Raw genomic sequence first — 23486 nt, 5'->3', positions numbered from 1 at the left:
GGGACTTTAATTTTGTAAGGAGTCCCCATCATTTTAAACTCACTTTTTTGAAACAACAGTATAGTCCAGCTTTCTCTTATTTCCCGTGCCAAGAAGCCATGGTTCTTTTTAATGGCACCCCACTCCAGTACTCTTGCCTGGAAAATCCCATGGACGGAGGAGCCTGGTAGGCTCCAGTCCATGGGGTCGCTAAGAGTCGGGCACGACTGAGCAACTTCACTTTGACTTTTCACTTTTATGCATTGGAGAAGGAAATGGCAACCCACCCCAGTATCCTTGCCTGGAGAATCCCAGGGACAGAGGAGCCTAGTGGGCTGCTGTCTGTGGGGTCGCACAGAGTCGGACACGACTGAAGTGACTTAGCAGTAGCAGTATTTAAAAGCCAGAATCTGGACATAAGGCATGCTCATTGGTACTGGAGTAATTTGCCTTAATTACTAAGACAATTTTTTTCCCTACTAAGACTCCAAATGGAGTGTACATAAGTTATTCTTGAGTGAGAGGAAAGGGATCAATTTTCACTTGTTAATATGCTGATGTTTCTCCCAGTAGGGTTTATTAAAGGCTCCAGGACAGTGAGGTTCTCAGAGGTGTCTCTGAAGCAGTTGAGTAAATTGACTAAGGTGGTCTTGGTTTTCATCTTAACGATACCTTCAGCTGAAAATCTGTTCTCAATTTTATAGTTTTGCTGAGTAATTCTTGTTTTAGAATGCTCCGATCACAATAGCAATCTGTAGCTCTTGTCTGTAAAAGAGCATAGTAACTGCAAATGTTTGATATTCTAAGCGTGACTCCTTCTAAAAATACTATAAAACTACCTAGTGCAAGTGTGACACTTTCTTTTTCCATATTGAAAATCACTTGTATTTACTCAGACTTAAAATGTCTTGAAGTAGGTTAAAGTCTTTAAATGCAGCACTGAATTTGTTCTTACTGCTCTCTTAAACAGATGCAGAATATCCCTCTGTTTCCCCTACTGGGTGCAAAGCGTTTCTCTTTACTTCTCACTCCAGTGAGATTCTGTGTGACTGAAATGTTATTGTCATCAATATATATTGTTTTCTGTTTTCAAAAATGCCATTTCTGTGAAATTATACTTTATACCCTATGGAGTGTATGAATCAACCCCAATGATACCTATTTGTCATATATATATAATTATATATTAATATATATTAATTATGTTAACCTCTGTAGTGTATAATTGTTTATATACATAATATATAAACTAATAATTCACTGATAATTTTGAGTATTGGCTGGGCTATTATAAGAGGAATGGTTCGTTTGAATTTCCTTTGGAATGTGATAGTACCCCCAGTTCATTTCGTGATGGGTGCCTGATTGTCCTGTTGTCATCTATTTCTCGGACATGTCTAGTCAAGAGAAGTTGCATAGCAGCAACTTTGGTAGCAGACTGGCTGCATTCCAAGATGGGTAATCCTGTGTTGACATTTAATGAGCTGACGAAACTGCTCAAAAACGGATGTCATGTCTACAGAAGGTTTGCCATTACCTCCTATCTGTGAAGATAATGTTCTGGTTAACCCACATCTGTTTCTTGTTGTAGCCCATATTCTAAGTGTGGTTTGTAATATTTGGGAATGCCTCGGAAAGTTAAATCCGTACCACAATGTGGTTGAAGCAGCTGAAACCACTGGAGACTCTGGTTCAGATTTGGAGGTAGATTTTAGGAGTGACAGAAGCCTAATTTCAGTTTAATTAAACCACTCTGAGGTAATACGATGAAGCACAACCTCAAGAGTTGCCAGAAGATTTAATTAGTGTTGGCTCAACTTTTAAAGCATAAGGGTAATCTTTTGGAATCTGCTAAAATGGTGCATTTGTTCTGGGTTCACAGTGTACAAGCAGTCTTTTACCAGGATTTGGGTTGTTATTTTAAACATAAAGAGGCTTAAAATGGTATTTACAAACCTAGTAACCTGTCCAAAACTGTTACTCCTTGGGTATGAGAATGTAATAGTAATTTTCTTTGAGACAAAGCAACATGTTCTTGTTTTACTGTGTTGCTTTTGCCTAGAAGAGAGATTGTGTGGTTGATTAAAGAAATGTTTAGGGTAGAAGCCAATTTGCTAAGAAGTGTCAACTCTGCAAAAGTAATGGAAGGAAACAGATTTCACAAAGTAATCCTTAGAATCAGTATAAAGAGAAATACAGAGTTCTTTAGGTGCAAGGTCTCACAGTCACATTTTGTTTAAACTTTTGATCCCTTAATCTCTTCAGACTACTCTTATAAATTGCTGCCTACATTGTATGAATAACAAAAATGATAGCATTTGTTAATAACTATTATATCATTATTCACATGCCCTTGGACTGTTATCTTTCCTCCATTTTTTTTTCAATTTTTTTTACTTATGGAAAATTTCAGGCCAATATTAAAGTGGAGTAAAGATACTTAGGAACCACCTAACCTCTCCCTAGTGAGAGCCAGTGAGATGGGGAGAGCCAAGGAGATGGCAGATATAAATGTAATGGCAGGTTCAGTTCAGTTCAGTTGCTCAGTCATGTCCGACTCTTTGTGACCCAATGAACCGCAGCACACCAGGCCTCCCTGTCCATCACCCAACTCCCGGAGTCTACCCAAACCCATGTCCATTGAGTTGGTGATGCCATCCAACCATCTCATCCTCTGTCGTCCCCTTCTCCTCCTGCCCTCAATCCCTCCCAGCATCAGGGTCTTTTCCAATGAGTCAGCTCTTCGCATGAGGTGGCCAGAGTTTTGGAGTTTCAGCTTCAACATCAGTCCTTCCAGTGAACATCCAGGACTGAGCTCCTTTAGGATGGACTGATTGGATTTCCTTGCAGTCCAAGGGACTCTCGAGTCTTCTCCAACACCACGGTTCAAAAGCATCAGTTCTTTGGGGCTCAGTTTTCTTCACAGTCCAACTCTCACATCCATACATGACCACTGGAAAAACCATAGCCTTGAGTAGACGGACCTTTGTTGGCAAAGTAATGTCTCTGGTTTTGAATGTGCTATCTAGGTTGGTCATAACTTTCCTTCCAAGGAGTAAGCGTCTTTTTATTTCATGGCTGCAATCACCATCTGCAGTAATCAATAAATGTGGTTTTAATACTTCTGTTTTGAAATAACCAGAAAGAAATGAAATCAGGCCTTTGTCCTTATTCTTAACAAATCTCAGCTGGTACTTTGAAATGTAAACTTGAAAATGTGATAAAAGATGAAACAAGTAGCGTTTTGTTCATTCTTCTCATGAGAAACCATTTTTTTGAAGTAATTTTAACCCGTATTAGAATTTAGTTTAGCTGGGGAGGGAAGAAAGCTCAAATGGAAAACATTTGTTTCTGGTTCTACCGAGCCTGAGAGTCTAGGGCAGCATCGAAGGTGGCAGGCAGGTTTGAGAGGGGATGGAGGTTTAATTTAAATTTAAAACAGGAATAAATTAACTTTGTTGTGGGCTGTATAGTCACCACCATTAAATTCTAATCCTGCACAGTCCACTGTGGGAGTCAGTGGCCATGTATGTCCACAGAGCACCTACAGTGTGGTTACTCTGAATTGAGATGCTTAAAGTGTTAAATGCATACTGAGAAGACTGTAAATATTAGTATTAAAATCTCAGCAAAAGTTCTAAAGATTACATTTTGAAGTAAAAATATTTTGGATATACTTGAATAAATTAATATATATTTTTTTAAACTTAAAAAAATTCTGGCTCCTAGAAAAATTTAAATTACACAGGACTCACATTTGTGAGTTGTATTATACTTTGTTCGGACAGCACTATTCTAGACTCAACTCAGTTGTAAAAAGCTATAGCAGTCAAGAATGGGAAGATAGTTAAGGGGAGTAGTCAAGGGGATAGGTGTGCTTACAAAGTTATATTGAAAGTGTCTTTAGCATATCTTAGTTACACTGTTGAATTTGAAATAGAGCTGCTACATCTAGCTTTAAGTTAGTACTGTATTTACTCCAGTACCCCCCCTCCTCGCCCCCCCGCCAAAAAAAACCCCAAACAAAAGATTTTTAGTTTTGCCTTTCAAGTGAGAGAAGAAGGAATAGCTAGCTAGAAGGGACTAATGTTCTAATGTGCTAAAGCTATATAGAATCCTTAGCTGTGGCTTTTAGGGAACTGTATTTGAGTCCTTGGACTCTGCTATTCTAAAGATTATCATTTGTTGTTTTGCCAGATGTTGCTAAAAGTTACCTTACCTTTTAACTTTTAAGCGTGTCCTTTGCATGTTTTTTTCTTTTTTCTGAGACCCTTGCTTGCACTTAGAGCAGCATTAACACTGATCTAAGCCTCAGTTTTGTCAGGGGATCAGAGTAAAGGTCAGCAAAGCACTCCTAACCTGCAGTCCTTATGTACAATTCTGAAATCTAAAAAGCTCTCAAAACTGAAAATTGTTTTTGTTAATTAAGTTGGTAAAGACCCTGACTTGAAGTAGTGTAAGACCAATTGTAGTCTCTGTTTATGTTCCTTTGTGGGAATATGTGTATGTCTTTCAGCAAAAATATTATTATGCTTGGCAATGAAGTGTTGCCCTGGACCCAGGTAGAGGTGATATGCTGTGTGCATTGTGTTAACTTTTCTATATTTCAAGAAAAAATTCTGAATTCCAAAACAGGGCTAATTAACCCCAAGAAAAGGGATTTTTTGGACCTCTATTATTCTGTGGCTTCCTAGGTGGCGTGGTGGTAAATAATCTGCCTGTCAATACAGGAGACTTGGGTTTGGATCCCTGGGTGGGGAAGATCCCCTGGAGAAAGAAATGACAACCCATTCCAGTTCCGTTGCCTGGGAAATCCCATGGACAGAGGAGCCTGGTGGGCTACAGTCCATGGGATTGCAAACATTCAGACCCGCACACACAGACACATTATCATCCCATGAAAATTGAAAATATTTTATTAACTATAATACTTAAGTTTTGGGGGAGGGGGCTGTGCTGGGTCTTTGTTGCTGTGCAGGCTTTCTCTAGTTGTGATGGGCGTGGACTACTCTCCAGTTGCGGTGTGCAGGCCTCTCATTGTGGTGCCTTCTCTTGTTGTGGAACATGGGCTCTAGGGTGCACCAGCTTCAGTAGTTGGGTGCATGGGCTCGGCAGTTGTGGCTCCCGGGCTCTAGAGCACAGGCTCCATAGTTGTGGTGCATGGGCTTAGCTGCTCTGTGGCAAGTGGGATTCTGGACCAGGGATTGAACCCTTGTCTCCTGCATTGGCAGGCAAATGCTTTACTATTGAGCTACTAGGAATGCCCTATTAACCATAATTCTGCATTTGAGATAGTTATCTTTAGCACAGTCAGGACACAGTGATACGCTACATGAGGTCTTCCTGAAACATAGCTGTGTTATGTCACTCTCCTTAAAGTGGCTTTCATAAGTTTCTTGTTTTCTGTAGTTTTCTTATCTGGAACTTCATACCTGGCTATCAGGTGATATCTGCCTGAAGCTGTCTCTTTGAGTCCCTTTTGTATGTATTCTTTTTACCTCAAAGCGTTTCTTTTAGTCAAACAAGACATTCTGGACTGTGTTACTTTTTTAATTCATTTAAATATTCCTTTTTCATTCAACTTAAATCATTTTCTTTTTTTCTTTGTCAAAATTCTTCTAATTCTTGGAGGTGGATTTGAACTGCTACTTCTGGCTCAAGTTTTTTCTGATCAGCTGTAGACCAGAGAAGGGTGTATGTGTGTGGTTTTAATATAAATGTAGATTACCTCCTCAATTGGATTGTAACCCTTAGCTAGAAGGGCCCCTATTGTAAACTTCTCAGCATTCATCATGTTTTTCATGTGATTTGCATTTAGTAAGTATGGTCATTGATTCTGGGGATTGCAGTGAGGGTCTCATAGAACAGTGAAAGTCCAGGTTCGATGCACGATACTGGATGCTTAGGGCTGGTGCACTGGGACGACCCAGAGGGATGGTACAGGGACGGAGGAGGGTTCAGGATGGAAACACATGTATACCTGTGGCGGATTCATGTTGATATATGGCAAAACCAATACAATATTGTAAAGTTAAAAAAAAAAAGTATATTCCAATTAAATTGTCCAACTGTTTACTCCTTTGTGCTTACTGTTTTAGTTAATGTGCATCTAAGTTGCATAGATCAGATCAGATCAGATCAGTCGCTCAGTCGTGTTTGACACTTTGCGACCCCATGAATCGCAGCACGCCAGGCCTCCCTGTCCATCACCAACTCCCAGAGTTCACTGAGACTCACGTCCATCGAGTCGGTGATGCCATCCAGCCATCTCATCCTCTGTCATCCCCTTCTCCTCCTGCCCCCAATCCCTCCCAGCATCAGAGTCTTTCCCAGTGAGTCAGCTCTTCGCATGAGGTGGCCAAAGTACTGGAGTTTCAGCTTTAGCCTCATTCCTTCCAAAGAAATCCCAGGGCTGATCTCCTTCAGAATGGACTGGTTGGATCTCCTTGCAGTGCAAGGGACTCTCAAGAGTCTTCTCCAACACCACAGTTCAAAGGCATCAATTCTTCGGCGCTCAGCCTTCTTCACAGTCCAACTCTCACATCCATACATGACCACAGGAAAAACCATAGCCTTGACTAGACGGACCTTTGTTGGCAAAGTAATGTCTCTGCTTTTGAATATGCTATCTAGGTTGGTCATAACTTTCCTTCCAAGGAGTAAGTGTCTTAATTTCATGGCTGCAGTCACCATCTGTAGTGATTTTGGAGCCCAGAAAAATAAAGTCTGACACTGTTTCCACTCTTTCCCCATCTATTTCCCATGAAGTGGTGGGCATAAGCAAACAGTAAAAATGGGTGTTAGAAATGAGCAAAGGCTGCAGCCTTGCAGTTTCCCACTAGTTGCCAGGATACAGAAAGGTCTGTTGCTTTTATTCTGTTTAAAAAGTGTGTGATGGTTTGGTCTTTTATTTCCACATATGCTTCTATATTTATTTATTTTTATTTTGAAGTGCTATATTTTGCTAAATTAAATGTAGTCATTTAAGTGTAGCTATTTACTTTTAGGGACTAAAGCATTTTACTAAAAACAACGAAGGGGAAAAACAGCATTTAGTAAACATGTACTACACATCTGATACTGTGCTAATAAGTAAACAGTCTTATTCATTAAATAATTTAGCATGATATGTTCTCCTGTTTTTTGTATGAGAAATTGCCTTATCTCATGAGTGATAGGGTTTATATTTAAAATCCAAATCTGTTGAATTCTGCCAGAATATTGTTAGATAATCATAAAAGATGTTCTGTTTTGTTGCGTTTGGCCGAGTCATGAGACATGTGGGATCTTAGTTCCCCAACCAAATATCAAGCCTGTGCCCCCTGAAGTGGAAGCAGAGTCCTAACCGTTGGATCACCAGTGAATTTCCCCATAAAGAGATTTTTAGAGAGCAAAAGAATGAAGAGTAAATGCTAAAGAGAACATGCTGGGTTTTGTGAACCAGGAGAATCTTTTGGAATTGTTTCTTTGTTATATTTCTCCCTGTGATTTTCAGTTTTATTCTTTGCCTGTTATCTGAATTCATATTTAATCAGCTATTTGTGTTTAAATTGTTAATTTATCAAAATGAAGCATCAGGAATGTTGCAGGACACATAACTGAAAAAAGAGAGTTGGTTAATCCTGTAGCATTTTTGAAGTAGAAATTTAGGTTTTATTTTTAAAAACAAGTTCAGTATTGGACAACTGGTGTATGCATTTAGATCAGCAAGTAAATTTTAACAGGAAGGCCAGTATTTGAGCATAGTAATCAGCAAAATTAGTGTTAATTTATTAAAAGTAAAATAGCTGATGCAAGACAATACTGAATCTAGGAATAAAATAAAATCAAACATGTCTTAATGTACTGTACACTTATAAGAAACTATTATTTTAGGGTTCTAAAATACAGACTGTTCAGCAGTCTGTGTTAGATGCTGTCTAATAGGATGATGAACTCCTACCCCTAATGGAGGAGATAGGTTTCCTGTTCCGTATATGACATTTTGGGTGAGGTAACAGTACATTTTCTGGGAGATGCCTTGGGAAATACTGCAGCAGAGACTAATGAGACCTTAGACCAGAGCTTGCCATATTTGTAATTTTTCTGCAGAAGGTAATAAATAGTAAAGGCATAAGACTTGATTGTCTTGTTAAATGATGTTTTACAGAGAACAACTCAGGAAATCTTGGAAAATCCCCAGCCAGGTTTGAAAAAGGAAAGAGGAACCAGTGAAATGAAGAGATAGAAAGCAGTCTTTGTATAGAAAAAGAAGCAACATCAGATCTGTGCCATGAAAACCCAGTGTAGAGTTTCAGTGAGTCAAAAGAGGCAAACTTAACAAAAGCTGAGAAAAACAAGGAAGTAGTCTTTGATCGTTTTCAGTAGTTAAATTTGTCTGAGTCACAGGTTGTCAGCCGGTTGTAGGAGTGAAGGGACTGAGTGGTGTTAGGTGGAGGCAGCAGTTACAGATCACTGTCAAATAATAAAAACGGAATCTTTCAGCTTTTAAAAATCTTTCTAAGATGGTGGAAACTGTTGTGTTAAAGGCAAAAAAGAAGGACCTTACGGAGAGGGAGAAATTGGAGCTACTGGTAAGGAAGGAAATAGTATTGGGAGGAAATTCTTGCAAGGAGGGTAGAGGAAGATACCAGAGTCAAGAGAGAATCTCCATATTATGATGAAAGCAAAAAGACCAAGTTTTAAAATAAGCTTTTCCTACCTACAATAACGACTATTCTAAATTATGTTTTTTAATATCCTAATAGGGCTTCCCTGGTGGCCCAGCGGTGTGGAATCCGCCTGCCATGGCAGGAGACATGGTTCTACCCCTGGGTTGGAAGATCCCCTGGAGAAGGAAATGGCAGTCCACTCCAGTATTCTTGCCTGGATAATCCCATGAACAGAGGAACCTGGCAGGGTCGCAAAGAGTCGGACACAAACTAGTGACAAGACAACAAAAAATATGCTAATATACTTTATTAAAATCTATAAAATTTCACATATACTTCTTTTAAATACACACGCATAAGCCTTCCTTCAAAATGCTAGTCTTTTTTTAAATTAGATCTTATATAGGAAAGATTTTTCACCCTGATCAGAGTTTCCAGGCAGTAAGTAGTAAAATGGGGCCAGAAATTCTTTCTTGGAGCTCTGGTTATAGGAGGGAATCAGGAATGTATTCATTCTCCCAAAGTAGACTGCAGTGTGCATTTTTATGTGAATTTAAAATTTGAGCAAGGATAATTTTTATTCATGCACACGGCCAAACTAGGATCTGAGGATAAGAACTGTTCTATACATTTTCATTTTCATTTTTAAGAAGCTTTCTTGAGTGTCTTAGGAAACTGCTGTCTTTTTAAAAATTGTTTTAAAAATATTTATTGAGTTCTTCATGAGACTCTAATCGTAGCTATGAACCGATGTAATAAGGAAGTAGATGAATTAGGTTCCTGGTATTCTTGAGATGACTTTCTAGTTAGATAAGTAAACAGATTATCAAAAGTGACCACTTAGTCATTTTACTTTTATTAAATATCAAAATAACTTCAAGATAAGCCATAGACATCATGAAATATATCCAGGAATGGTCTGTTGCAAGAAAATGTGAATATAAAAAAACTAAACTCATGTCTCAAATTAAGGAGAAATTATTAACCTTAAAAAGTGTTTAATATTAGGGGTTGGAGTAGTAATTAATTATTTTGAACTATGTTTTTTACTTTTAGAAACATTCTGTTTGTTTATTTATTTTTTTTGTTTTTGTTTTTTTTCAAATAATTTATTTTGCCAAATATCAAAATGAATCCACCACAGGTATACATGTGTTCCCCATCCTGAACCCTCCTCCCTCCTCCCTCCCCATACCATCCCTCTGGGTCGTCCCAGTGCACCAGCCCCAAGCATCCAGCATCGTGCATTGAACCTGGACTGGCATCTCATTTCATACATGACATTTCACATGTTTCAATGCCATTCTCCCAAATCTTCCCACCCTCTCCCTCTCCCACAGAGTCCATAAGCCTGTTCTATACATCGGTGTCTCTTTTGCTGTCTCGTATACAGGGTTATCGTTACCATCTTTCTAAATTCCATATATATGCGTTAGTATACTGTATTGGTGTTTTTCCTTCTGGCTTACTTCACATTCTGTTTAAAGACAGATTTATTCAGTTGGATTAATAGAAGTCCTGTTGTATCAGATATAAACATTTAATATAATCTCTCTTCCATCAGATGTAAGTCAATATTTGCAGTTGAAGATATAAGAGTATAGCATAATTTTGCTCAGATTTTAAATATTTTGTTTCAAAGAGTTGGCTGTTTTGGAAAGGTCAGCAAGTATTTTAAAATTTTTAGAGAGGAGAGAGAAGGTATTTGCTTGTCATTCCATCTAGGCATCATAGTATTGATTTACATGGAATATAATTTATGGATAAAAAATTAGTACTTGCCTAAGATTATACCTGATATTTCTTTTTAGGTGAGTGGGTGGCAGATGTTTGTATGTACAGGTTTTTAGCCACAGAATGACATTTCTGAAGGCTGATTTGCCTGGCACCCAGACTACTTTTTTTTTTTGAGTTTTTATTTATTTATTTGGCTGCACTGAGTCTTAGTTGTTTCTAATGGGATTTTTAGTTGAAGCATATGAAATTTAGTTCCCTGACCAAGGATTGAACCCAGGTGGCCTTTATTTGGGAGATTGCAATCTTAGCCAGAGGACCACCAGGGAGATCCCCAGACCACTTTAAATGGTAGAAATGTTCTCATTTGGGAACTTGAAAGTTGGTGCTTCGGAAGACTTCCTGTGTTTTAGAACAGAAGATTAGTACGTGTTTCTGCAGTGTCAGAGACAGGTTAGATGCCTTTGCCACTTCTAGAGAATTTGCTTCTGTGCGTAATGAAAGTGTCAGGGTGAATTTAATCATGTTACTGTAGATATGGCCTAGTTATTTGAAACTTGGTTGTAGAGAGAGTATCTAGAGTGTCAAACACCTGACAGTTTTGTGATTAGAACCTTTGAGGACTGAGGGATTATTGAGAATCCATTATGTGTAGTTTAAAAAAAAATCTTCAAACAGTGAAATAAGAAATATACTAAGTAGGAGGAGTCCTAAAAAAGACACCAATTCTGTTTACAAGCTGTGTGACCTTATTTGAATCTGTTTCCTTAGATATTAAAAAGGCAAAACTCTCAGGATAAAATAAAATGTGTCGTAAAACAAAATATATACTGGTATAATGTTTGCAAAGGTATATACTAATTTGAAGACAGATGGACAGGCAAACTTAAGGTGACAATATTGTACTTCTGTTTGGTCATTTAATATAGGAGATGCATACTAAATCTAATGTCAGAATTTCTAGAAGGAAGGTTAATAAGAGAATAGAGAAATAGAAGTTAAATATGAGCCTATGTTGAGTCTTTGAAATCATTCTTATTAAATCAGCATGTTGTCATTTTGTGAAAGCATTGTAATAGAAATAACTAAGATCTCTTGGATTTTGACAAAAGCATGGTTGGTTTTTGTCGTTTTTTACATATATAAAGAATAAGTACACATCTTTTTCTCTTCCTTCTCTTTAAACTTAAACTTGAAGGTTATGAATACCGATGGGACTGGGAGACGAGTGCTCGTGGAAGACAAAATCCCCCACATATTTGGGTTTACCTTGTTGGGTGACTATGTCTACTGGACTGACTGGCAGAGGCGGAGCATCGAAAGAGTACACAAACGAAGCGCAGAGCGGGAAGTCATCATCGATCAGCTCCCTGACCTCATGGGCCTGAAGGCCACGAATGTTCATCGAGTCATTGGTAGGTAATTTCACAGTTCTCTTAGAGGATGAACCAGGAATGAGAAAAGATATAGTTAGCAGCCTATAAAGTCAGCAGTGTAAATTGTTGATGTTTTGAGTGGATGTAAAAATCATCTGTTAAGCTTTCTGTAATGAGAAATGGACCTTTTTTTTTCTTCTCTCTTTTAAGGAGATTATTTAATTTGTTGAAGCTCACGAAGTTAATAAATTCTTTGTGGTACAAGTACATTTTACGTTTTTCTTAAAAATTTGTTGCCTTTCACTTCATATCACATGATGTTTCATAGTGGCTATGTCAAGGAAGACAGTGAACAGTTTTTAGACAGTTACCTTCTTTCCAAGGCTAATATCAGTCAACTTCCTTCCACATCTCACGGTCAAACCCAAATAAACATCCCAGGAAGAAATACTCCAAATCGCTTTCTTCTGGTTCCTGAAACCTCCAGACCAGTTTTCAGCATATTGCCAAGTTCAGTGATACTTTTGGATGACCCAGTGCTGGGTACCATCTAGGTATCCATGATTAATTTTTGAATCAAGAAGTTTCTTTAAGTGTTTACCCAGGGACAAATGAGAACACAAGTCATTGGATTGATTGGCAAGGATGGACCTTTAAATGTTGGTTCAATACTGGCCTCATAGTTTGAATTGAAGGGCTAAACTTAATACCCACACACTGTCAGAAAAAGAACTTCTATTGTATGAATAATGCAGTTTGCTTAAAGCCTCCTATGGGTACACAGGAAAATAATTTTGTCATACGTTTTTTCCCAGTTGATCAGCATAAGAGTTGACCTGCTCCGTTTTCAGTTCAGTTCAGTCGCTCAGTCGTGTCCAGCTCTTTGCGACCCCATGAACCGCAGCACGCCAGGCTTCCCTGTCCATCACCAACTCCCGGAGTCCACCCAAACCCATGTCCATTGAGTTGATGATGCCATTCAACCATCTGATCCTCTGTTGTCCCCTTCTCCTCCTGCCCTCAATCTTTCCCAGCATCAGGGTCTTTACAAATGAGTCAGCTCTTTTCATCAGGTGGCCAAAGTATTGGGAGTTTCAGCTTCCAACATCAGTCCTTCCAATGAACACCCAGGACTGATCTCCTTTAGGATGGACTGGTTGGATCTCCTTGCAGTCCAAGGGACTCTCAAGAGTCTTCTCCAACACCACAGTTCAAAAGCATCAATTCTTTGGTGCTCAGCTTTCTTTATAGTCCGACTCTCACATCCGTACATGACCACTGGAAAAACCATAGCCTTGACTGGACAGACCTTTGTTGGCAAAGTGATGTCTCTACTTTTTAATATGCTGTCTAGGTTGGTCATAACTTTCCTTCCAAGGAGTAAGCATCTTTTAATTTCATGGCTGCGGTCACCATCTGCAGTGATTTTGGACCCCAAAAAAATAAAGTCTGACACCTTTTCCACTGTTACCCCATCTAATTGCATGAAGTGATGGGACTGGATGCCATAATCTTCGTTTTCTAAATGTTGAGCTTTTTTTTTTTTTTAATTTTATTTTATTTTTAAACTTTACAGTATTGTATTGGTTTTGCCAAATATCGAAATGAATCCCCCACAGGTATACATGTGTTCCCCATCCTGAACCCTCCTCCCTCCTCCCTCCCCATACCATTGCTTTAAGCCACCTTTTTCACTCTCCTCTTTCACTTTCATCAAGAGGCCCTTTAGTTGTTCTTCACTTTCTGCCATAAGGGTGGTGTCATCTGCATATCTGAGGTTATTGATATTTTTCCTGGCAATCTTGATTCCAGCTTGTGCTTCCTCCAGCCCAGCGTTTCTCGTGATGTACTCTGCATATAAGTTAAGTAAGTAGGGTGACAATATACAGCCTTGATGTACTCCTTTTCCTATTTGGAACCAGTCTGTTGTTCCATGTCCAGTTCTAACTGTTGCTTCCTGACCTGCTCCATTTTCAGCTTGGGCCAATTCACCGCTCCTGGGAGGTCACCATACTGCCACCAACTTAGTCAGACACCCAGTCAGCCTAGTGTAGCTCCAGTCAGAACTCCTGGGCTGGAACCATCCTGCTCAGCCTCTGGTGTAGCTGGGACTGCAGGCCTGCACCACTGTGCCTGGTCTTTTATTCCCTGTTAATCCTCATAATGCTTGTTCGTGAGATTAGAATTGAAACTCTAGATTGGGGAGCAAATATAATCCTATGTCTTTGTCAAACAAATGCTTGGTCATTTAAATTGAAAATGTGTTGATTATGTCGATTGTGTGTCCTTTTATAATGAATTTGTATTTTAGGTTCCAACCCCTGCGCTGAGGATAATGGGGGATGTAGCCATCTCTGCCTCTATAGACCCCAGGGCCTTCGCTGTGCCTGCCCCATTGGCTTTGAACTCATCAGTGACATGAAGACCTGCATTGTCCCAGAGGCTTTCCTTCTGTTTTCACGAAGAGCTGACATCAGGAGAATTTCTTTGGAAACTAATAATAATAACGTGGCCATTCCACTCACTGGTGTCAAAGAAGCTTCTGCTTTGGATTTTGACGTGACAGACAACCGGATTTACTGGACTGACATATCACTCAAGGTTAGCCAGAGAATTGGAATATTAAAACTGAGGACTAATGGGGAGAGCTTCAAGAATTTCTGAGTCTTCATGCTGTTACAGCTTCCTTCATACTTAATAGGCAAGAGTTCAACAAAAAACCCTTAACATTTTAAAGGAAGCCAAGGAGAAGGTCCATTCAGTATTTTCTTAAGTATCTCTAGTGTTTTTAGTGCAAGATAGTTTGAGTATTCTAAATCTGCAAGACATAATCTTCCTCTGCTTCATTCTATTTGAATACATAAATGACATTTTCCTTAGCTAGAGAGTAATAAGCACTTGTATGCTTCACAAATGGCTTATAGAGACTTGACTCTTAGTTTATTAAAAAAATTTTTTTTGGCACCTGACTGAGGTAGAAAATGCCAATTATGAGTTATAGCATACCTTCTCTCCCCCACCCCTCCCATCCCTAGAATAAATATTGACAAGCTTACTGAGTCAGTAAGGAGGAGCTCTTGACCAGAAAATCTGGAGTATAATTCTTCCTTCTTCCAGATTCTTTTGGACCTGTTTTAGATAGCTTATGTAAAACTTTGTCTAATATGCAAAAATTGTATTAGAGCCAGAGTTAGACTGTAATGGTGGTCCGTAAAATCTGTTAAATGAATGAGTAAATAAATGCTTTATTGTGTGGGCTTGTGAGTTTCCTCATCTTGAAAGCAGAAATAATGCCTATCTTGCAGGGCTTTTGTGAGCATTAAATGAGAAAATATATGTACACCAAGCACTTAGGATGGTAGTTTCCATGAAGTAGGAGCTATTATTAATAGCTTAAATTATGACTTTTAATTTTTAGGTGATTCATAGCCACAATGGTAATGATATGAGTAGTGTCATATGCATTTTATAAGGTATAAGGTTGTTGAGCTCTTCCTCAGTTGATGCAATGACTTTGCATACTCTCAAGCACCTTTAGGAAGCTGTGTGTTTGTTAGTCGCTCAGTCATGTCTGACTTTTTGCAACCTCATAGACTGTGGCCTGCCAGGCTCCTCTGTCCATGGAATTCTCCAGGCAGGAATGCTGGAGTGAGTTGCTGTTCTCTTCTTCAGGGGGTCTTCCCAACCCAGAGAGCGAACTTGGGCCACTTGCAATGCAGACAGATTTTTTACCATCTGAGCCACCAGGTTGGAAGTCAGGAAAGTGACTACCAGTTAAAAGTCTACAATACTCTGGTCACATCTTTTCACTTGATTACTAATAATAAGTTTTATAAGAATAGTCACTCCTCTATATTACTAGAATAAATTTCTGGTTCTTAAAACTTTGAAAAATTTCTCCCTGAATTGACAATAAAACTTGAGGTCGCAGTTGTGTTCATTGGAGGTTGACGTCATTTTTTTTTTTTTTACTGTTCTCATAAAATATGTGAATTGTATTGAGAAACTGTGCCTTTGGCTCTTCTGTATCTTCCCTTAAAACCTTAGGGTGTTGTACCTAAGCCCTGTGATATTGTTAATCTTATTTCTGCAGACTATCAGCAGAGCCTTTATGAATGGCAGTGCCCTGGAACATGTGGTAGAATTTGGCTTAGATTATCCGGAAGGCATGGCTGTAGACTGGCTTGGGAAGAACTTGTACTGGGCAGACACAGGAACCAATCGAATTGAGGTGTCAAAGTTGGATGGGCAACACCGACAAGTTTTGGTGTGGAAAGACCTAGATAGTCCCAGAGCTCTTGCGTTGGACCCCGCTGAAGGGTAAACAGCTTTTCATATGCATTCTTTGCAACTGTATTGCGCATGGCCTAGTTAAGGATTGTATTCTTGATGTCTTTAAATCATGCTTATTAGGAAGCTGACAGGTAAATTATAGATAGGTTTTATCTTAAAATCGTTAGTTGAGATTTCACTGATTTAGAATTAACTAAATTTTACTTTTGTCATTATTAGCATTAGGTGAATAAAAATTACTGAAATGGGTTATTAGTTAAATATTAATGATTGTATTTGTATGCTAAGTAGACAGCCTTTTGAAAGGTGTCGTGAAATCTATTTGCTTGCACTCTCTCCCAAGTTATACCAGATTCTAAACCTGTAAAAGTAAACCCACTGAGATAATGTGTGCTAAGAAATAACTACATTAAAAAGCTCTACTTTAGAATGTTCATTAATTCAAAAATGGATAATTAGTTATTATAAACTTGGAGAAACTTTGATATTAAACAGTGAACTTTCTCATAAATTTATTTACAACGTGACATGTTTTTCAAAGATAGATGATCCTTCTTACATGATTTAACAAGTTTTAAAAAGAGATCTGTATAGTCAAGGCTACAGTCTTCCCAGTGGTTACGTATAGTCATGAGAGCTGGACTGTAAAGAAGGCAGAATGCCAAAGAATTGATGCCTTCAAACTCTGGTGCTGGAGAAGACTCCTGAAAGTCCCTTGGACAGCAAAGAGATCAAACCAGTCAATCTTAAGGGAAATCAACCCTGAAAACTCATTGGAAGGACTGATGCTGAAGCTGAAGCTCCAGTATTTTGGTCCCCTTATGCGAACAGCCGGCTCATTGGAAAAGTCCCTGATGCTGGGAAAGATTGTGGGCAGAAGGAGAGGAGAGTGTCAGAGGATGAGATGGCTGGATGGCATCACTGATGCAATGAACATGAACTTGGGCAAACTGTGGGAGATGGTGAGGGACTGGGAGGCCTGGTGTGCTGCAGTCCATGGGGTTGCAAAGAATCAGACACCACTGGACAACTGAACCACAATGAAAAGTCCATCATGTAAGAAAGCTGAATTTTGAAGAATAACTCCATTTTAAAAAGCAGAAGTTAACCTTGTAAACATACCAGCACATTGGACCATGGCCATATTGAAAAGTTGTTTCGCTGAATCAGTCAATTCCATGGTTAGCTTGCTGGCCATGTAGTTAGAAAGTCATACCAAAGGCACCATCTCCGTGCTGACATGTTGTGATTGGTTTATGGTGATTTTTACTCTAGCTATTAGTTACCAGACAGATAAATTTAGTAGTTGGGACAAAGGACTCTAGTTTACGTGGCTGCTGGCAGCTGTGACATTTCTCGCACAGTAGTTTTCTCTTTGGCTCTTGGGATGTACTCATGCCTGTTAGCTGACAAGTACAAATGCAAACAAAGCCCAAGACAACTTGAGTTTTCAGCAAAGTGTGTTTATACATTTCTACCAAGTCAACCATCAGCCGATGGGCTGGTGAATGAATGTCTCCTTTGGGTAGTTGATGAGACCTGGCATGCGGAGAACTTTCCTAGACCCAGTATTCAAAGCGACTTGAAACTAGCACTACTGGTTCAGTCCAAAAGACATTTGGCTGAGAATTACCTTCTAGTTCTAGCTCTGCCCTATGACTGGCTTGAAGACATTAGATCAGTTGCACTTCTTGTAGGGCCTTGTCCTCCTCATCTGCAGAAGTCTGTACTGTGCGGTTGCTCTACAGTTAATGTGAAAAACCCAAAAGAGTACATTCACAGGGGCTGTAGTAGTAGTGTTCATTGCTCAGCTGACACATTAAGGGGTGTGTGTGATTCAGTAGTATGTTACCTTGGACAGTGTGACCAAATGCATTTCAAACTTTCCTTTTAAACCTCAGCTCACAGTTGTTAAGTTGTACCTTTGATGTACTGCTGCAGCTTGGTTTTTGAGAGTGATTTACACAAATCAGAAAGTAAGTTTTAAAAATTTAAAACGAATTAACTTGTCTTCAGAAATACATGTATTTTGTTCTGAAGTGAGTCAAATTCTGAGACTAGCACTTTAATCCTTTGCTATCTTCTTGATATTAGTTTTATAAATGCAAGTGCTGCCATAAGGAAACCATGGGTTTGTTTCCAATTCCTAGGTTTTGGATGGAACAGATTCATTGGAAACACTAAGGAAAGCTGACTCACTTCCTTTTTAGGATATGAGAAAAAATATTTAGTTGAGACTGCCAATGTAATTGAAAAAAATTAATAGCTTTGATTTTGCTTTGCCAATTTCCTTGATTTAGTGTATATTTTCTTTAAATTGACTTAGTTACTATACATGAATATGATCGTTTCTCCCAAATAATCAGAAGTAAAATGTTAAATATCCATTGGTTTGAATTTAGATTTATGTATTGGACCGAATGGGGTGGAAAACCTAAGATAGACAGAGCTGCCATGGACGGAAGTGAACGTACCACGCTGGTTCCCAATGTGGGGCGGGCAAACGGCCTGACCATTGACTATGCTAAAAGGAGGCTTTATTGGACAGACCTGGACACCAACTTAATAGAGTCTTCAAATATGCTTGGTAAGTTGTATTCTTCTGTTTTGTTCAGAGAGAGAATATATAATCCTTTCTGTGCAAAAATCAGTGGCTGCTGTTTACCATAGGTTAGATATGATACTGTTCATAAAACTTCATATGAATGTCTAGGTTCATCCTCTGTCTCACATTGTATCCTATTCATTAATAGTGGGCCAAGGACTTGTATTCATATCTCTTTAATATGTGGAAATTTCATTACTGTTGGGCTTATAATAAAATTTATAACTCCCTGGATATTTCTGAAGTGACTTTTTGTAGCAGTAGAATACAATATATACATTTCCATCTTTTTATGGAAGGAAAAAGAGTTGAACTGTAGACCTTTATGGAGGGAAAATAAGACCACAATCAAAATAGGCCATCTACATGAGTTTAAACAAACTCAGTGAGTTTTAGAACAAAAATTAGTTTGAGGTGTGGGGTCAGACTGTAGATAGATTGATTTCAGAAGACTTGTCTGGTTTAAGAATTGCTTTTGAAGGAATTTTTCTACTTTAAATTGCTTACAAAAGTAATGTTTTAAATGTTACCTTTTCTTTTTCTTTGCCAACAAGACTCTCACTTTGTCACATATTACATCTTTCTGCGTCTCCCCTGTCTGCTGCCTTTCTGAAAATAGGACTCAACCGTGAAGTTATAGCAGATGACTTGCCTCATCCTTTTGGCTTAACTCAGTACCAAGATTACATCTACTGGACGGACTGGAGCCGACGCAGCATTGAGCGTGCCAACAAAACCAGTGGCCAAAACCGCACCATCATTCAAGGCCACTTGGATTATGTGATGGACATCCTCGTGTTTCACTCCTCACGGCAGGCAGGATGGAACGAGTGTGCTTCCAGCAACGGGCACTGCTCCCACCTCTGCTTGGCCGTGCCAGTTGGAGGTTTCGTTTGTGGATGCCCTGCCCACTACTCTCTGAATGCTGACAACAGGACTTGCAGTGGTAAGTTGCATTGCCCCCTCAACGCAAACTAAAGTTAGAGAAGGAAGCAGACTTTTGAAAACACTGTAGTTCATATTCTTTCTAAAAGGAGAGTTGTCAAAGTCCAGAGTTGATCATTTGTTTGTATAAAAGGGAAGGACTAAAAGTGAAAAAGTGCAAGTTTTTGTTACTTTTGTTCAGTGATAACTGGTTGATGTTATGGAAAAATTGATATTATAGGAAAAGTAAGTATTTTATCCTTGGGGATTAAATATGAATAGCAAAATTTGCATAGCTTCTTTGAGAGAACATGCATGTACGCTAGACATAATTCATATTTATTCACGGTGAAGGAAGGAAAGAACAGTACAAATAGTACAGCAAAGAGACTCTACAAAATATAATCTCCTTGTCCTTTGAAATTCGCAGAATAGGTGAAAGATGAAAAATGTAAGTGTGCAAGAGGCCAGGCTTATGAGTAAATGTAGCCAGTATGAAACAATAGTAAGTAGATGGGGAGGCAAGCTAGAGAGCACAGGCTCTGAACGCAGTGAGTGGTTGCCACCTTATTCTAGCTTACGGTAGCAGGTCGTCTCATCTAGCCATGAATCTGGGTTCACACGCACAAAGAGACACACACACACACTCTGCTTGGAACACCAGGACACAGTGTATAACAAAACATTGTTGGCTTGGGGAATCCTGATTTATGACTCACATGTATGTGAACGTTCTTTTGGATACATAAGAACAAATTAGAAATTGATAGATATGATAAAGAAATAGAATTAGATCAGGAAAAGTAGATTTGTAGGAGAAAGGTAGGGTGTGATTCACTATGTTAGAAGGTAACAATTGCTGTAGGATATTGGATATAATGAATGACTGAAATTACTTTATTCTGTGCCTGAAAGTATAGGAGGTCACATAGGCAAGGATTTAGTGTGTTCTCACACAAGGCTTAGTTCTGAAAAAGGAAGAACATCAGTTTATAGTTGAATGATTTGGAGTCTCTGTCACACATTAGTTTGTGTTTTGCTAAAGCAAGTCAGATTTTTTTTTTTAATGTTTTTTTTTAAATTTAATTTTATTTTTAAACTTTACATAATTGTATTAGTTTGTATCAGATTTTTTTAAATTTAAATTTATTTATTTTAATTGGAGGCTAATTACTTTACAATATTGTATTGGTTTTGCCATACATCAACATGAATTTTAGTCAGGTTTATATTGATTTTCCTATGGGAGATAGAAACATTAAATAGGTAATTAGAGTAATCTCTAGCTCAGAGAAAAAGAAATGAAGTTAGGGGCATAAATTTTAGAAATGCCAGCATGTATTTAAAATGGGCACTTAGGGAGAAGGTGTATATCTGGCGGTCAGCAAACTTTTTCTTGAATGAGCCAGAGAGAATATGTAGGCTTCATGAAGCCTGTAGTCTCTCACACACCTCTTCAGCCCTGTCCACTGCGATGTGAAAGCAGCCACAGATGATGTGTTTTTAAAATTGGATCATTTCTGATAAACTTTTATAAAAACAGGCAGCAGGCCAGATTTACCTTGTGGGCTGTAGTTTGCCAGTTCCTGGTCTGGAGAAAAGAAGGGGTCTGGTAACCTCAGGAGCTGTGCTTGTGGAAGGGAAGTTCTCAGTAGACATTGTAGAGCAGCAGCCAGAGAGGCCAAAGGATACGACCCAGAAGGCAGGAGAAAAGATTGTTTCAGAGTAGGACTGTGTTGTGATTGCTGCTGAGAGGTTGAGTAAGGTGAGGCCTAAAATATCCACTGGATATTCAGGTGAGATGGTTGTTAATAATCCTGAAAGAACATAATTTCAGGAAAGTAACAGTGAAAGATGGAAATAGATCAACAAGTGAATGGAGCACAGAAAGGGGATAATAGTGTGTGTGTGTCATGTAGACTTTTTTTTAAAGGAGTTTGACTTTGGAAGGAGAAAATAGGGGTAGGAAGTGATGGAGGATGGAGATAGAAGAATATGGAAGGGCCTTTCGAGGTCATTGTTTGGGATGTTTATACCAGTGTGTTCTAGTTGGTAAATGAAGGTTATGAGAAATCACTGCTGAGTATCCCTAGTGTCTGTCTTGGGCTGTTTCTGAGATGATTAGCAGTGTTTCCAGAGGCTTCCTGTCCATGTATTTTTTTTGTAACGTGTATTATTTAATATTTGTGCAGAGATGTATTAAATCCCAAAGGAGATTACAAGAGAAGTTTAACACAAAGTACTTGCCCTCAGAAAGTTTTCTAACGTTGTGTTGTTTACTCCTGGACCTGTGTTTCAAAAGCTAAATCAGATCTTGGCCTTTCTCTGCTCAAAATCTCCTATTTCACGGGGAGTGAAAACCTCGTTCTAATGACCTACAAGTTCCTGCACGATCTGTTCCTTCACAGCCTCCCCACTCCCTTGCTTCTCTGACTTCAGCTTTTACTGTTTTCTCTTTCTCTCCATGGCAGCTACACTAGCCTCAGTGCTCTTTTCACATGTGCCAGTTACTCCTACTTCAGGACTGTGGTACTGTGTAGTTCCTCTACTTGGAATGTTTTCCTGCAAATATTTGCATGCATATACTTCACTTCCATGTCTTGACTTAATCATGACCTCCCCAGAGAGACCTAATCTGCCCTATTTAAAGTTGCAAGTTCTCCTTCCACCCTATCTTGCGTTGCCAGTGCCCCTTACCTACAATTCTTCTTTTGCCCATGACTCTTAATCACTCTCCGGTATACTGTGTAACTCATTACTTATATACTATAGCATCTTTATTATGTTTATTACTTACTGTCTGTTTATTGAAATGTAAACTCCAGGAAGCAATTTTTTTTTCCTGTTTTTTAACTGATGTATATCTAAGGTGCCTAAAATAGTTTTCGGCAAACAGTAGTCATTCAAGAAGTCATTGTTCAGTAGAAGAATGAAGAAGCAAGACAGGATTTGGAAAAACAGGTGCTTTTCCATTCAGCAGCTTTGTGACCTGGGAACAATTTCTTAACCTTTCTTTAAAAATTAGTTAACTATTGTTTGCTCACCTGTAAAGTGGAATAATTTGGGGGACTAGAAGACATCTGGTATGATGTGTGGCATGCTGGAGGTTCTAAGTAAATGCTTGTTTCTTTTTTTCCCCCGGTTCTTGGAAATAATTTTGTTTCCTTTCAAAATCATGGCTACAGGGCTCTCCTTAATGATGTCATCTCATGCTTTGTCTTCATTTGTTTACTCATGTATTCTTTCAGTGAATATTTACCGAACAGCTGATCCACACTGGGCATTATATGAGCCAATGAAGAATGTATTGCTGAATGAAACAGACATTAATCCCTGCCGTTGTGGAGGTTGTGTTCCATCGGCATAGATAATGAACTAAATAAGTAAACTATATCATGAGGTAGATGGAGATGAGTGTTATGGAGAAAATTATGAGCAGGAAAGGGTGAATAGGAGGATCTTGATGTTAAATAGGATCATGAGAGAAGTCCTGGCATAAAAGTGACACTGTGTCAGGAACTGAGGGAGGTGAGGAAATGAGCTGTGCTGGCTCTCTGGGAGAAGACCTGTCAAGCAGAGGGGAACAGCAAATACAGAGGCCCTGCGGGGAACATGTCTGGCATGTTGGAGAAACACCTGGGGGCCAGTGTCTCTGGAACAGAGTGTAAAGAGATTAAGTCAGAGAGGAAGCAGGAGGCCACATTGTATAATGCTGTGTTCAGTACTGAAGCAGTTGGCCTCTGTGGCAGCTTTGTGCAGATTGAGAAAAGGTGTTTCCTCTGGGCACATGCAGCTGCACAGGTGCTTGACTTGGCTACCCAAGTGTGGCCTGGACTTCAGTCCCTACTCGAGGCCTTTGGCACAGCTCAGAGATGGCACAGTCCAACATGGTGGGCTTGGGCTTTTCACTTACAATGTTCTTAT

At 39.0% G+C, this 23486-nt stretch overlaps 1 protein-coding gene across 4 annotated transcripts in view; it reads left to right on the top strand.

Moving 5' to 3' along the window:
• The window catches only part of LRP6 (LDL receptor related protein 6), a 178463-nt gene that overhangs the window by 113597 nt on the left and 41380 nt on the right, over positions 1-23486 (top strand). For all 4 annotated transcript variants that reach the window (XM_027541366.1, XM_027541364.1, XM_027541365.1 and 1 more), the window contains 5 exons: positions 11563-11779; positions 14052-14341; positions 15834-16060; positions 18436-18620; positions 19258-19584. In XM_027541366.1, coding sequence (XP_027397167.1) covers positions 11563-11779; positions 14052-14341; positions 15834-16060; positions 18436-18620; positions 19258-19584 — 1246 coding nt within the window. The remainder of the gene's footprint in view (positions 1-11562; positions 11780-14051; positions 14342-15833; positions 16061-18435; positions 18621-19257; positions 19585-23486) is intronic.

Source organism: Bos indicus x Bos taurus, chromosome 5 (assembly GCF_003369695.1).
Source record: "Bos indicus x Bos taurus breed Angus x Brahman F1 hybrid chromosome 5, Bos_hybrid_MaternalHap_v2.0, whole genome shotgun sequence".
Taxonomy (NCBI): domain Eukaryota; kingdom Metazoa; phylum Chordata; class Mammalia; order Artiodactyla; family Bovidae; genus Bos; species Bos indicus x Bos taurus.
Note: the sequence above shows the minus strand (reverse complement) of the source record. Positions and strands in the feature narration are given on the sequence as shown.